General features: G+C 39.7%; 1 protein-coding gene across 5 annotated transcripts in view; it reads left to right on the plus strand.

The window, feature by feature from the left end:
* LOC131436309 (uncharacterized) overlaps nucleotides 1-17456 on the plus strand; it is a 131914-nt gene that overhangs the window by 11500 nt on the left and 102958 nt on the right. For 3 of the 5 annotated variants that reach the window (XM_058604966.1, XM_058604964.1, XM_058604967.1), the window contains exon 1: nucleotides 4280-4526. The exons of 1 other annotated variant lie outside the window; for it this stretch is intronic. In XM_058604966.1, the coding sequence (XP_058460949.1) occupies nucleotides 4378-4526 (149 nt within the window). In that variant the 5' untranslated portion in view covers nucleotides 4280-4377. Of the gene's footprint in view, nucleotides 1-4279; nucleotides 4527-17456 lie in introns of those variants that run through there. One more of the 5 variants, XM_058604969.1, reaches the window with a different exon arrangement.

Consider the following 17456-nt stretch of genomic DNA (forward strand, 5'->3'; position numbering starts at 1 on the left):
ATACAAGACATGGATGAAATGATTTTTCGAGATTTGAAGTGGTTGAAAAATTACACGCGGAAGAATGCGTTGGATTCCCGTTGGATGATAAGGAGCCCGCTTAACTTTCGAACGCGCATTTCTCAAAACAGGATTTTTTAAAACTGCTGTCATGAAAATCTCGATTTGATTGCTTCTGCTAAAATTGCTATCTCATCTTACAACTTTAAATAGAACTAAAATAATTAAGATTGCTTCAAAAGTTTTTGTTTTTTTTTTTGGACTTTTATAGACCCCTAACATAGTGAAACATTTGGATTTGGAAACTTAGATTCAAATGAAAGGTCTTATAACTCCATACAAAGTTCCTGAATTTTATTCGAATCCAACTTCCGGTTCCGGAATTACAAGATGATATGTGCAAATAAAATGAAAACAATTGTACGGTTTTCTCAGAGATGGCTAAACCGATTCTCGCAAACTTAGATTCAAATGAAAGGTATAAACGTCTTATACAAAGTTCCTGAATTTCATTTTGATCTGACTTCCGGTTCCAGAATTACAGGGTTATTAGTGTAAGAATTACAATTTCAAATTATTTCATCACTTTGCTAAGAGATGGCGTGACCGATTTTACCAAAATGAAATTCAAATGAAAGGTCTCATACTCCTTTACAAAATTCAAAAGTTTCACCCGGATGTGACTTCCGGTTCCGGAATTATAGGGTGTATGTTAAAACTTTGATACCCTCACTTAAAGTGGCAAAACAAAAAACATAAAAGAATTCTAAACTGACCTCGTGACTGCAGCAATTATCAGTGGACGAATAAAATAAACCACTCCCACAAATATCCTTAAAACCATATTTGAGATTTTCAAAATGTATGTATGATTTTAAAAAGTATCAATTCTCTTTAAATAAGATAAATTTCGACATGGCCTCCTCAAATTAGGAACGCTTGTCCTAATGATCATCTCTAAAGAGCAAGAAGTACCTATGCCAAGTTTAATTGCAATACGTTCAGTAGTTTTGGAGTTATGCCGTTAAAAAAATTACACCCCCACATAATCATACCTACGGAATGCAAAATGTTTCTCATGACAATACAATAAGTTTCTGTATCAAGTTTGATAGCAATCCGTTAATTAGTTCCGGAGTTATTACATTACAAACATTACAACCCCTTTTTTAAAGGCACTTGCTTTTTAAAGGCACTTCCACCACCCATATAATCATATCTAATATATGCAAACTGTTTCTATGGTCTAAAAAAGTATCAATTCTCGTCAAATTAGACAAATTTTTTCATGACCCCCCTGTTAAGGACTCTTACTACGCTCCCTCCCCCATTAAAATACCCTCATGACCTTCTCAGAAAAGCAAGAAGTATCTGTGCCAAGTTCCGTTCAATAGTTTCGGAATTGTGCCGTTTCAAATATTACACCCCCCTTTTTAAAGCCACTTGCTAAATTCACCCCCCGTAAAGTCATATCTAATGTATGCAAAATTTTTCTATAGTCTTCAAAACGTGTCGATTGTCGTCAAGTTATATGAATTTTTTCATGACTCCCTCCTATTAATTACACTTGCTACGCTCCCTCCCCTATAGAAATGCTCTCTAAATCATCTCTGAAATGCGAGTAGTACCTGTGCCAAGTTTGGTGGCAATCCGTTCAGTAGTTCCGAAGTTATGGCGTTACAAACACACAAACTTACATCCATTTTTATATATATATAGGTTTATACCGTTACAAAAAGCGGTAAGTAAAACACGTAAACTAATTTCTAAACTTGTCTCAAAACTATTCCAATCGATTGTCATTGTTAGTAGACGGCCAAACAAATTGATGTCGACTTTTTTGATTCCCGGTTTTCGATTAACGACCGGATATTGTGACTATAGACTCAAAAATGGATACCAGTCTCGAACCGGTTGTACCGGTTTTGGAGATTTGTGGACGTCGCACTGGCTGACCACCTTAAGCGAATTGAACGAACGAAATCCTGCGCTCATGTTACTTTTGAATCAACAACATAAAATATATTTGTGATCGATTTTTATTATATGCGCGCTTTATATGAAAGTTTGAAATTTTTTATAGTAACTCTGTAATGTCGGAACCGGAATTCGGATCGGGATGAAATTCAGGAATACCGTACCATTTAAAACAAATTTTGCGAAAATAAGTCAAGCCGACACGGATTTACAGAATTCTTTTTTTTATGGTATCCGCCTTGACTTTCTTTACAATATAGCATATATGTAAAAAGAAAAATCCATCGGAAAAATGGAGAAAATCTAAAACATTGTTTTGTATGGAATCGGAAATTTTTCACTGAATGCATGCTAGATCTTCATTGTTTGACGCGTATCGAGTTATTAAATGCTTGCCCACCGAAAGGGCAAAAAATGAATACTAGAGTTTTAAATAAATCGTTTGGCGCGAAACGAGTTTTTTTGTGTGTAAATTTAGGTAAGCCTACTTGCTCCATGTGCTCCACTATTTCGAACCATATGCTAAATTCAGTATGGGCATCAAATGAACAGCATACAGCCTATCTATTTTAAATGATTTCACACCGGATTGCCAGTGATTGGATGGCTAGTTGTTACGATCTTAATGACTCTGAGAATTCGTCATGGATCCGAGCGTACGAACTTTAGCTGATCAGACTTGTGTCTTGTCGCTTGACGTAGAGCAGTTTTTTTAGTTACTTTAAACTAGCACTAATCGTTCCTCGGCACATGACACTAATTGAAATATCAACAACCGATTTTGTGTGCGCACCAAGACTTTGTGGGTCCAATTTTGCTTACTCGTAATATTCTGTAAATAAATGTAGAATTGAAACGAAACGGAATGATTTTAATCAATGCATTAGATTGCATAATGCTTCTAGTGGCACACCGGTTTGCCTAATCATTTGGCATGACCTCTTCGTGGGCCGCTATAACTCGTTCCTGCAACCACAAAATCGTCATCAGAAGTGAAAAGTCATCATGTAAAATAAGAAATGCTCCCCTGCTATGCGATTAAAAACGCAGAAACAGTTTTAATTGAACCCTAGATGCAAAAAGTTTGGAAGTTTACTACCCTTATGCACTTTCAGAAATATTTACATATTTATGTTCGGTTTATGAACCGAACCAAAATCGAAATCTTAGAATCTATTTTTATGAATGTGCCAAAACATTTAATTATCTCAAAAGCGCGAGAATCAAATCAATCTTTATAATTCAGTTCACTGCATGACGTCGTCCTAGAGCTAAACGGCTCATGGACTTTATCACACCTATCACACACCAGTTATATTTGTATTTATCTGCAGGAGTGTGTTGGTCAATGTAAACATTGTACTACAAGTTTGATTACCTGGTACGTGAGAATTACTGGTTTGCATACATCCGTTCAGTGAAGTAGCTCATTCTAAGTTCAAACTACAGTTATTGTCCATCCGCAATCTTTTGGAAAACAAGGTCCCAATATGAAATAAGTATGAATGTAGAAACTACACGGTGACAGCGTGGGTGATTTATACAAGAGATGGGGTGTTTAGTTGAACATGTGACAAATTCTGATAGCGGCGAGAATGCGACGAATTCCAGCCAGAGTGATAACAGCCAACAATTCGTCCAGTTATCCATATCTTACTGCGATTGTTAAACCAAAACCTGCAAAATTGGTGCACTTTTCGAGCTGATCAGTGTCAGTGCGAGTGAATATGATTTCGAGACGACACATTTTCGTTTCCGTAGATTGTCTCTAATGGAAGTAAATCGCCTTGGCGAGCATTGCCAATTAGTAGATCAACTGTGATCAACAGTGACCAATGGAAACTCCGGGTGAAGTGATTAGCAAGTTCTGCGAGTGACAAGCCTAGTAGTGAAAACAACTATTGATTCGCGTTTTTTGAATGGCTATAAGCAGTTCCGGCGTAGACAATTAAGCAAGCTATTACTCCAATATTGATCCTTCAGATCAGTTGGGGCAATAAACTGGTGATCTGCTGTTTGTGAAAGTGTAAGATAAGAATATCTAAACAATGAAATAGTACGGGAAATTAGATTGTTTAAAGTATTCTATTCTTTCTTTAATCTCTAAACTTCGTATAGTGCTAATTATATTGCGAGTGAAACTCAAGTCGCGAAAACACCGAACAGTTTATTCACAAAATCTTTTATTTCAGTAAGTTTGAGTAAGCGTAAGAAAGGAATAGCAAGAAAGTATCTATTTTTTTCTAATGCCATCCAAACTAACATTTCGAAAAAAGAAAGATGTCTTTAGGTAAAAGAAAGTTAAAATAATGTTGCCTCACTACATGCACTACTTCAATTATAGTTTGAAGAAATGTGAATGAACTGTATTTTAATTGACCGCTTTGCTGAATTTAGTGAATGTTTAAAATTTGTTTCCACCTGAGCATAATCCAAAACGACGACATCATGTTCAACGAATTAAAATTCACCCCGGGAGTCGGCCTTTCTTTGCTGATCGGAGCTGTTGGCAGCGTATATTTAATCATTCAAAGTCATCGATACTTTAGGTAGGTTCATGAAAATAATCTAGTTCGTATAGTATTATGTCGTTTTCACTTGATGCCAAACCTAACCCAGCTTACACTCTAACTGCTGTCAAACCGTTTGTTTGAAGCCAGTTTCGAACCTAGCTTTATCGTTGGTAAACTGAAAATCGAGTTAGTTTCAAACCTGGTTTTTATATCAGGTTTGCTCAAACCCCTGTTGCCAAGTGCGAAATCAACACAGTTTCGTGAAAAGTGTTTGTTTGATGAAATTACACTGTTGGCGATAAAGAAAAAGGGTGTTTCTGCTTTGTGAAAACTTTAATGGTAGATTTACAAATTTCTAAAAGAATGAGAATGATTTAAAGTGGGTTCATTTTTAATAATAAAGTCGACTTACTGCAGTGTCTTTTCGCTACCGACCAACAATTTATCAAAGAAACTGTCTGGAACTCGATACTTGAACCTTCAGAAAGAACTAATTTTACTTTTTTAGTATTAGATTGATCAATTTTACAAATTTTACCTTAACCTTTAAGTTTTAATTCACGCGATTAGGTTAAGTTTTAACTTTGCTATTTTTAGTTTCGAATCCTAAATAGTATTAATTTTAGATATAATTCACTGCACAGTTGTATAATTAATTCTTACCACTATGAAGTTATTCTAAATAGCGATTATATGTAGCTTTAGTTATATCAATAATATCAATAATAATCAATAATTTTTCCAGACAGAACGTGAACCTTTTTTTCTAACTTTGTCTTCTTCTCTCTTATTTCTGTTTACTCATCTCGGCTGTCAGTTCATAGGAGAGTAGGTCGAATGGTGTGTTTAACTTCCGTGGTTGTCTCGACGGGGAATGTCGTTCGCGGTACAAGAATACTCGCTGTTAGACGTCGCGCATGTAACACTCCCCCCTTCAATGCGCTTAGGCTTCGTCTGAGCAGCATTCCCATTTACGCCAACGTCTAATACGGCGAGTTTAACGGCTGGTCGCTCGAAGATACCGTGAGCTGTTTGAACTGTAGCCATTCTCACCTGGCCGTCCGGAGCTACTTTGGTGGCTATTATGCGTCCTTTGGGCCAGCTATTGCACGGGAGCCTCATGTCGACGATTATTACGATGTCGTTGATCTCGATTGGCTTCACTTTCGTAAACCATTTCGTTCTGCGAGTTATTGTGGGGAGGTAGTCATGGATCCACTGTTTCCAGAACTGGTTTGCCATTGCCTGTGATAAGCGCCAACTTTGCTTCAACGCCAACGGATTATCATTGAAGCAAGTCCACGGAGGCAACCCATTGGACGTTCCAGTTATGAAGTGGTTGGGTGTTAGTACTGGAGATTGATCGTCATCGAGAGGGATATCTGTCAATGGTCTCGAGTTAACGATATATTCCACCTCTATCAGCATATTTCTCAAAGTTTCATCATTTGGTAAGTGGCTTGGAAGCAGTTTGTTCAAGTTTTGTTTGACCGTTTGAATAAGCCTTTCCCATGCACCTCCCATATGTGGTGATAAAGGAGGGATAAAACTCCACGTCGTGTGTGATGTCGTTAACTCTGCCACAATTTTATCATGATTCAACTCCTCTAAAGCCATTTTGAGTTCTTTGTTTGCACCCACAAAGTTAGTCCCACGATCGCTGTATATGGTAATTGGAATTCCCCTCCTAGCGATTACGTTGCGTAGAGCCATTATGCAGGAGTCAGCTGTTAGCGAGTGAGCGACTTCTAAATGGATGGCACGTACAGTAAGACAAGTGACTAGAACACCCCAGCGCTTTTCTGTGCGACGACCGATACGTACTATCATTGGGCCGAAGTAATCCACCCCCATGTGACAGAAAGGACGACTGTAGGCAGCTAAACGTGCTGGAGGTAGATCGCTCATCATAGGTGCGTGTGGACGAGCGAGTTCGTTCTTGCAGAGTTGACATTCATTTCGCACTGATTTGTAAACAACCTTTAATCGAGGAATGTAGTAGCGTTGCTTAAGCTCGTTTATTATTGTCGCATGGTTTCGATGCAGTAGTTTTCTATGGACGTCCATCACTATGAGCTTGGTTACGCTGTGTTTCCGTGGAAGTACAACCGGATTAGCGACAGATCTATCAATGAATTTGCAACCATTCGCTCGCCCACGATTCCTTAGAACGCCGTTTTCGTCCAGGAATAGATATAAGCCATAAAGAGGACTAGTTTTGCTGATTTTCGATGGTGATTGTTCCTGTTGACTTACGGACGTGATGGAGACTTCTCGGTTGTACGTGCTTCGTTGAGCAGTCCGGTACAGGTAGGCCTCGGCTTCAACTAACTCGTCTCGTGTGAGTGGTCCGCCGGTTATAGGGATCCTTCGTGTGGTACATTGGAAGTTCCTAACGGCTCTCATTACGTATGCTGTTGTTCTCAGAAGAGTGGACCATTGGCTAAACCTATCTACATCAATAACTGGTTCCTGGACCTTCAGATGAATTTGAAGGTGCGGTCGAAGTTCGGTGTCGGTGACTCCAACTGATGATAATTTCGCTGGCCATTCTTCTTTGCATTTCCAGAGAAAATCGGGTCCACGAAACCACCTACTAGTGCTGCTGAGATCTGGAATGGTTTTCCATTTGGTTCCTTCATCCGCAACATTAAGTTTCGTTGATATCCAACACCAATCTTGAATGTTCGTCGTTTCTAATATTTCGCTTATTCGTGCTCCCACGTACTGACTATAGCGTCGATGATCCGATTGAATCCAGCACAGGACATCTCTGGAATCTGTCCAGAAGAAGCGTTTCAGGATGTTTTTAGAAAGAGACCGTTGGATTGTGTCTGCTAGTCTTACTCCGATGACAGCTGCCTGCAATTCTGATCGCGGAATTGAAAGGAATTTCAGCGGTGAAACTCTTGTTTTTGCTCCGGCGAGGGCGCATTCTACAGTGTTTCCTTCCTCGAAACGGAGATAGATAACTGCTGCAAATCCATTTTCGCTTGCATCTACAAAGGTGTGCATTTCAACGATATTACTTTCATTTGCCGTTGTTGCGATGCGATAGCATCGAGGAATCTTAAGATCCGCAACTCTAGGAAGTGCATGCAGCCATTTGAGCCATTTCTCAAACTGTTGAGCATGGATTTGCTCATCCCAGTCGACGGATGCTCTCCATATCTCTTGAAGAAGCGATCGTAGAAACATTGTAAACTGGCTGATCAAGCCGAGCGGGTCGAAAATCATCATGAGGGTCCGTAAAACTTCACGCTTTGTAGGACATTTTCTTCCAGCCAGCAGATCGGGGTCGTGTCGTGTGGATAATTTGTACGTGAAGCAGTCTGCCGATGTATCCCACCACATGCCGAGAACCTTTTCTGTGGTTCCAATCTGCCCGATATTCATGGTTTTCTCTTCGGTTTTCTCACCGTTCAGCGCGGTTACGATCCTCGATGAGTTTGACACCCAATTTCTCATTTCAAATCCTCCAGACCTATGGATCATTTTTACATCAGTTGCCAACTGTATCGCCTTCTCCTCACTTTCTGCACTGATCAGCATATCATCAACATAATGCTGATGAATGATCGCATCTACGGCATCTGGGTAATCGTGCTCGTAGCGTTTCGCATGCATATTCTTTACATATTGCGCAATGCTTGGCGAGCAACACGCTCCGAATGACAGCACTTGCATGATATACGTGCTTGGATTTGTGTCCGTTTCCTTCTCTTTCCAAAAAAAACGCTGACAGTGTTGATCTGCTGGCCTCATCAGGATTTGATGATACATTTCCCGAATGTCCCCGGAAACCGCCATACGAAACTCACGAAAACGAATCAGCACTGATATTAAGGATGTCAGAAGGTCAGGTCCTTTCAGAAGTACGGAGTTCAGAGATACTCCATAAGATTTTGCGGCTGCGTCCCAGACGAGTCTCGTCTTACCAGGTTTGTTGGGATTTACTACCGGAAACATAGGAAGATACCATATATGGCTTTGCGGGGTCGTGAGTTCTTCGACAGTGAGTTTTCTGATATAACCTTTTACGAGATAGTCACTGATAGTTGAATTAATCACTTGAGCTAGATCACGATCTTTCAACAACCGCCGATTAAGGCATTCCCAGCGCCTTAATGCCATTGTTTTACTGTCAGGAAGCCTAACGCTTTCGTATTTCCATAAGAGTCCAGATTCATATCTTCCATTCATGCGCCTGGTTAATGTTTCCAGCAACTCGCCTGCCCTTTGATCTTCGTTAGATAGTAAGAGTTTGTTCGGTGTACTAACTCCGAGCCCTTCCAACGAGAAGTACTGTTTCATAATCTCGTTCAGGTCCTCATCTGCCTTACCTCTACATTGGCATAGTTGTGCGGTGTGATGATTTACGTAACCATAAGTAGCCTTCGTTTTGCAGCAGCCGTAGACGGTCCATCCTAGTCTAGTCTTAACGGCTATTGGTTCATTAGGCGTTCCTTCACGACATTTCCTTATGTTACTCAAACTTGCGTGATCCAATCCAATAAGAATACGAGGACTAATTTCTTGATATGACTCTATAGGTAGGTCAGCCAAATAGCGGTATTTTTGCTTCATTTCTGGTACTATCAGCGTCTGCGGTCGAAGCTGTAGGTTTCCAACAGTATGTACGTTGGACAGCGGGAATTTCTTAGAAGGATTTGCTATACTTGAGATCTGGCAGGTCACCTTCTGCGAAACGTCTTCCGTTCTTGTAGTACCACCGGTCCATCGCAAGCACAACGTTTTTGCGGGTCCTTTCACTCCTAGTTCATCAGCTAAACTTTGTTCCATTAGCGTGAGTTCCGAACCGTCGTCCAGGAAAGCATAGGCACGCAGTGTCTTCGATGGGCCATGCAGAAATACCGGAATAATTCGAAGTAAGACTTCAGACTGTCCCTGGTGGACGTTACAGCTCGTGTTTGCCCGTTGACTTCTCCCAGATTGTGCGGTATCTGTAGAAATTTCATCGGTGGATGACTTTCTATCGCTGTGTAGGAGCGAATGGTGCAGGAAAGAGCAACCATTTACTCCACATGCCTTATTTTGCTTACACGGGCCGTAGTGTTTTCGTAAACATTTTCGACACACTTTGAACTCTCGTGTGACCGCCCATCTGGAGTCGCTACTGAGTTCATTGAATCGTTTACACTGGCCCAAGTTTGAACAACTCCCTTTGCAACAAACGCATACTTTCATAAGCTCTTTCGACCCCGGGCATCTACTGTTATCCTGCGAGTTTAACGGTTTATTAGAAGGTGAAGTGTCCTCCCTAGAGTGAACGTTCAGGTAACTGTCTTTCTTGCCAACTCTTGAACGGTTTTCGCTGCCGATGAAAATCGAAACAGAGCTAGCGTCTTCTGCGATTGAACGTAACCACGAACTGAATTCCAACAGATTGGGAGTAGGATTGTTACGAGAATGTTTCGCCCAATCCAACTTTAGCGTCGGTGGTAATCTTTCCATTAATTCATACTTCAAGGATGCGTTGTACATGAAGTCCTTGATTTCGCATGCTTCGACCGTTGCTACGAGATTCTCGACGTTAAGCGCAAAGTGGATTACAGTATCCAGCTTCTCTATACTCGGTGGAGGGAGCGCTCGAATTTTTCTGACGATTCCTTGGATAATAGCTTCGGGTCTTCCGTATAGCATCTTCAGAGTTTGCATTACCCCATGCACATTCGAAGGATGCAACAAGCGACATTTCACAGCTTCCAATGCCTTGCCTTTTAGGCATTTACGCAGTCTGAGCATATTCTCTTCATTCGTGAATCCGCAAAGTTGAGTAGACGAGTTAAATATCGAGTAGAAAAGTGGCCAGTCCTCCGGATTTCCACCAAAGTCCGGAAGATCTTTCGACACAGCCTGTCTAGCGGCTAACTGGCTTCGATTTAGCGAGTACACCATTTCTCCATCTTCATTCGATACCGCCGGCTCAGTTACTCTCGATAGTGTCTGACGGACCGGCGTCGATCCTTGTCTGGGGATGAAATCTAAGCCGCCAGTAAACGTTCCGGTTTCTCTCGGGTTTGTAGAATAGCGATGTGATTCGGTACGATTGTACAGATACTGATTGTATGGATCCGGTTCTGTAAATTGGTTCGAGACTCCGGGCCTCGTAGACACGCATCTCCCTGTTCCAGTGAAGGTCACTCTTGGTTCGACATTTTGCCTCGGATTGCCAGCGTTTCTATGCTTGAGATAATTCTGGAGATTAACACAGTTATGAACTGGTCTTTGTGAGTAGTTTCGACCTTGGCCTTCCCCGCCAATGAGCCCTTTCGGTGGCTCTGCACGTAACCCAGGATGATTATGACTTTCTTGCTGATGACTTGTCTCGGGGTCTTCCTCTGGATATAAATCGACGAGTCCCGAGTCGTTGCCGTGTATTCCCGTATCTTCCATCCATTGCTGCACCTTTGACATATTGTCTGCAAAGGATTCCAAATCGCTAGCTACAGAAGATTTCTCGCTTTCCAGGTCCTGCAATAGCTTGTATTTCCGTTCCAAATACTGCATCTGGATTACTCTTTCTTCTTCCAGTCTTTTCAACAGCAATTCGGTTTTCCTTCTGGAAGCACTACTTTTGCTTGTAGTACCAGACGATCTTAACGAAACAACAGCGTTGGGGGGTGGATTATCTAGTATTTGAACATTTGTTAATCTTCGATTCACAGGTTCACTAGTTAGATGTATCATCGCACTGGGGGTTTGCACATTCGTCACATTTGCACTTATCACTTTTGCACATCCCGGACACGACCAGCTTACTTCGGCAATTGACTCACTCACGTCGACGCAACTAAAATGGTACCAACTATCACATAAATCGCATTGTACCATGTTATCGTTATCGAAATTTTCGCATAATTTACAGCTACTGACTCTATTTTCGCGAACGCGGGGGCGTAAGTTACGCGTGACAACTACATCATTGGCTTTATTCTTATTATTCGCACTATTTTGCGCCTTTTGTAATTTAGGAACTGTACCAGTTCTATAACTCTCCGTTCTACTAGTGGTTACCTGTTGGCTAGGAAGGGAAACAACTGCGACCTTCGAATGGGACTCGCTTTGAAGCTGGATTACCTGACGTGGTATTGCCTCTACCTGACCTGTCGAATTTGGTTTAGAAGCTTTCTCCATTTGTCCCACCATCTCCGAAGAAATTGCTGTTTCCGGATGGTTCATGTTGCTGAAACCCGTAGCTACGTCATCAACATTTGTCGAACTACCTTTCGTAGACTTTCGGCTTGTCATGATAATGCAAAATTTGTAATTTGTTGGCGATAAAGAAAAAGGGTGTTTCTGCTTTGTGAAAACTTTAATGGTAGATTTACAAATTTCTAAAAGAATGAGAATGATTTAAAGTGGGTTCATTTTTAATAATAAAGTCGACTTACTGCAGTGTCTTTTCGCTACCGACCAACAATTTATCAAAGAAACTGTCTGGAACTCGATACTTGAACCTTCAGAAAGAACTAATTTTACTTTTTTAGTATTAGATTGATCAATTTTACAAATTTTACCTTAACCTTTAAGTTTTAATTCACGCGATTAGGTTAAGTTTTAACTTTGCTATTTTTAGTTTCGAATCCTAAATAGTATTAATTTTAGATATAATTCACTGCACAGTTGTATAATTAATTCTTACCACTATGAAGTTATTCTAAATAGCGATTATATGTAGCTTTAGTTATATCAATAATATCAATAATAATCAATAATTTTTCCAGACAGAACGTGAACCTTTTTTTCTAACTTTGTCTTCTTCTCTCTTATTTCTGTTTACTCATCTCGGCTGTCAGTTCATAGGAGAGTAGGTCGAATGGTGTGTTTAACTTCCGTGGTTGTCTCGACGGGGAATGTCGTTCGCGGTACAAGAATACTCGCTGTTAGACGTCGCGCATGTAACATACACACTTACCTTTTTTCCCGAATCTCGGCAAAATTTTGCCGAGATTTGACCAGCCGAGATTCAAATGGTCGTAATATTATTTATCTTCTCTTCTGTTGAATACGAAGCCGTTCCTAAGTTTACAGGATCGGAATAACGGTTTCTCTTATTCAAATTGATTTCTCAAATTTTCAATGGCTGCTCTCGTGACTGAGTCGTCATTGCATTTTCAGACGCAATAGGACTTTTCAACCCGAATGTTAAATCATTTTAGATCAACAGGAGGAAAATTCTTTTTTTTACTTCTCTTCTCTCTCACCGCTAGTCTAATACCATAACAAAGTCCTAGTGAATCGATGTTACGAATTGTGTCAGATTAATGTTCTATTAAAAATAAAGCAATGGAATGATAAATTGCTGGACGTTAAAAAATTCAAATGACAGTGGCATTCAATATACTGTTCTTTAACCTGATAATAAACAATGAATTCATTTAAATATACTCACACACACAAATTTTGAATTTTACAGGGAATCTAATCCAACATATGATGTAAATCATTAAGACCTAATTTGTCAAATGACGGAAAATTCCATTAGTAATGACCTAATTCTGGATAAGCCTGAGTTTTACTGGTTCCGAATGTTATTTCTTTTCTGCTAGCAAGTGCAATTGCTTGAATTTATGTGTAAGAAACGCTGATGCGTGCTTCCATGGCTCAGTCGATTAATGGACGTACTTTGCGATCCAATGATTCTCGGATCAAGTCGCCGCTCTAAGAATCGCAATGAGAGACCAGAGAATCAATGTGCAAATAGTGCAATACTTATGTTACAGTGAGGCGAAAATAAGCAATCAGTGTACCAGTACTAGTATTATTATTTGTGCCAATGTATTGAACAGGAACAGCAGATCTTATAAATAATGGTTTTAAGTTATCAGTATACAGACTCTTCTCGATAGATTCATAGCAATGGAAAAAATTTGAGTCATAGAACGAATCTTAAGTAAAACTCAAAAACAATTGTGACTGTCTTCTTTTGAATGTTCAGTAATGACTGCAAATGAGTGTTTCTCTTTGTTTACTTTTTCTTTCGCGGTTTACGGAACTGATTTTATATTTGACACTTTACTCTTCGCAAAACTTTCAAGGTAAAACTACAAGCTTTCGATTTATATTGTATATTTATATTGAATTTGCAATAATGGCTCCGTAATAATGAAAGAGAAAGTAAACAAAGAGAGGTTCTTATCTGCAGTTTGGCCCTTTTGTCGACTAGATTTTCTAGCGATCTAGTATTCTTTTTTTCGGCTGCCAAACACTTATGCAACTCGTTATGTGCCCAACACCTATCGATGATCTAGCAATCATTGGCGACTTTTTCAATGGAAAATTCCATTATCCATACAAAAAAACTTTATGGATTTTTCCTACTTTTTAGGCAAGTTTTCGTAATTTATTTTTTTTTTTTGGTGTACGAACCCGGTGGGAGTAAAAACTGATCAAACAAAAAAGAATCATGTAAATCCGTCCATCCGTTCTTACGTGATGCGATTACAAAGAATGATCTCTGCATTTATATATATACGCAAAAACTAAACAAACGCACCGATTGCCATCTCAAAACCGTACCGATTGTTACGCAAAAACTAAACAAACGCACCGATTGCCATCTCATCCTTCGAGTCAGTGTATTAAACAGAGATTGTAGATTTATCTCAAACTAAAGGTTTGGCATATGGGATGATGGATTGGATTGAATCATATCTGACTGGTCGTAGTACGACCGTGAAAATTTGCGACTGTGCTACTCCATCATTCATAGTGAGCTCTGGCGTTCCTCAGGGAAGCCATCTAGGACCATTCATATTTCTACTATATCTAAATGATCTGAATTTCGCATTGCAATGTATGAAGCAAACATTCGTCGACGATTTCAAGCTGTTTCATCTCATCAAAGATCCGAAAGACTCAAATTTCTTGCAGTCACAGTTGGATGTATTTTCTAACTGGTGCAACGTCAACAGAATGGTTATGAATGCCTCTAAATGCTCCGTTATCTCCTTCTCTCGTAAACGAACCACGACCATGTATGAATACACTATTTCGCAAGCTGTACTAAAACGGGAGACATCAATTAAGTATCTAGGAGTGTTATTGGATTCAAAACTTAGTTTCAAAGGTCACATAGAATATACCCTCTCTAAGGCATTAAAGATGCTAGGATTCATCTTTCGCATCTCAAAAAATTTCAATAACACATACTGCCTGAAATCGTTATATTGCGCTCTAGTTCGCTCTACACTGGAGTATGCTGTCGTTGTTTGGGCACCATATTACCAAACTGATAAGCTGCGCATTGAAGCTGTCCAGCGCAAGTTCATTCGTTTTGCTCTGCGTCGCCTGCCCTGGAGAGATCCATTGAATCTTTCAAGCAACGAAAATCGATGTAGACTCGTACACCTCGATTTACTAACTGTCCGCCGTGATACACTGAAAGCTGTTTTCGTCGCGGACCTCATCCAATCTCGAATTGATTGTTCAGATCTCCCACAACAGCTAAGTTTTGACATTCGTCAGCGTAATCTGCGGTTTAATCCCTTTCTCAGAATTCCTCGTGCTAGAACTAACTATGGTTTCAATGAACCGTTTTCGAATATGTTTCGCGTATTCAATACTTGCTCTGATGAATTTGATCTCAATTTATCTCGTAACTCCATTAAAACCTGTTTTCTTCGAATCTTTTCCCGCTAGTTTTATTAAGATAATTAGACGATATCAATAGTTGTTAGTTAGCTTTGTAGTTTAAATAAGTTTAATCTAAGATTTCGTTATGTATCATTTGGACAAATGTTATCTGTTAATACAAAAGATGAAAGGTTTTATGCTTGCGGGAGAAGGAGAATGAAAATCTCAGCTTCAGCGGGCTTTTCTCTTGCTCCTAAATAAACAAATAAACAAATAAACAGATGGATGGAAAAGAGATGACTAAGATAAATACTTTAAATTTTTAAAAATTTAATAGCAAATCCTTAGGGATTATCGAAAGTAATAAATTGGTTTTGAACGGTTGTCCATAACCTGCTTCACCGCTAGTGATATTACTTAGTCGTGTTTGATGAATGTTCGTAGCATGATATAGTGATTTTCACTGTCGGCTAGAAAAGATTGCGATGCGATAAGATAGCGACAAAATGCCGCAAAGATAGCGAAACTGTCATTCGCATCGATTCAACCCCTTCGAGACCACAAGCCAGAAAAAAATATTTTTTAAATTGACCGTTACAACAACTAAATTTTTTATTTATTATTAAGAAAACTTCAGTCATAATTATTTCATATTGATAATGCGTAAGTGGCAGATTACGGCTACAACTTGCACGGATTTTTTAAGCGTGTGCTATTTATTTTACATAATATACGATTCTGACGATCCGCATCCTTTCGTCACCGTCACCGGAACGGCAGCTTCCGTCAAAATTAGTTTAATACTTTCTTTACCGGAACGTTCACACGTTCCGTCCGTCAAGACGTTCCGTGACGGTGACGTTACGTGTGAATGGCTCCATAACAATGCATGTAATTAATGTTGACGGTGCCGGTGACGGAGATTGACTGTGACAAAAGAAGACTGATCGTCTGAATCGTACATAATGATTATTTTGTGCTTAGTATGTTCCCTTTTAATTTATATTTTGTAATAATCGACGCCTTGGTTTTCAAAACCTCGTGCTTTAATCGATTGTGCTATTTGTCTACTCTAAAAAGGTGGTCGTCTTTGACAGATATACATTTTTTGATGCTTTCGATGAACAATGAAATAACAATTGTCGCTAAGGAATTTTACCAGTTGAAAATGCAATTGGCCTCAATGCAACAGCCGATTAATTTCTCTTTTGCCTCTAATTCTAGTTAATTTCAATACAACAGACAGCGAAGGGGTTAAAACAACTGTCCAATTTTCTGGCAGCGATGCCAGGTGAAATTTTAGGCGTCTGCGTATTAGAAATGGTCCTATGCGACCTCAATATTTAGAAGTATGACAAAAAATCAAACGAAAACCCTACAGTAATAGCAAAAGTCATTAAAATGGACGATTGTTTCTAAAAATTTCGAAAATCTGCAAAAAAGTCTTAATTACAAAGTCTACTAACAAACGAAATTGCAAATTTACATACCAATCTGCAAACCTGGCATCAGTGGTTCTGACGCTCATTATTTCGCAATCATGCGACGATTCCGTCGCATTCTATGACCAGCTGAAAACCACTATAATGACAGGATAAATTTCCAATTAACGAATTAGCGATAAAATGAAAAATTCTTGGACGATGTCATTGTCTTATTTGTAACGAAAACTTTCGTTTTTTGCCGCAGTTGCAAATGCCCGGCCAAATCATAAATTTTCTTGCAAATTTTTCGGCAAAAACAAATTTAAATTTGGCTGGAACATCCCCCGGGCCGTTGCCAAGTAAAATTTTTGACCTGGGACTTGACCGAAGTCAGCCTTGACACAGGTTTCATCGTCCATCAGAAGACACCCGTTGAACTTGGTCAGCACCTGGTCATATAGTTTCCGAGCACGAATTTTGACCACACTATTCTGTTTCATTGTCCGATTTGGCTGTTTGCTAGCTCGATACGACCTGATTCCTTCCCGGAGTCGAGTTCTCCTCACGGTACTATGGGCAGCACCGAATTTTCTGGCCAAATCACGGCCCGACAGATTAGGATTCCTCTTAATCGTCTTCAAAATCTTACCACGCAATTTCCGGTCGTCAGTTCGACTCCGACGATCGGCTTGAGGCTTCCGAATCGTCGTCAATGTTTCCTTACACCGTTTGATAACGCGCCATACGGTATTTCTGGGCAAATTCAGCTGTTTAGCTAGCCTAAATGCAGACCACAATGGATTTTCCAAATAACTGTGCACAATTTTTTTTCCTTCTTTCGACTTCCATGTTGATTGTTTACAAAGTACAGTCGATTTTCGGAATGTCAAAAATCATACGTGAAGCTGACAAAATTCCCGACACGTGGGTGCCAAGAGCTTCC

This window comes from Malaya genurostris, chromosome 3 (assembly GCF_030247185.1).
Source record: "Malaya genurostris strain Urasoe2022 chromosome 3, Malgen_1.1, whole genome shotgun sequence".
Classification (NCBI taxonomy): Eukaryota; Metazoa; Arthropoda; class Insecta; order Diptera; family Culicidae; genus Malaya; species Malaya genurostris.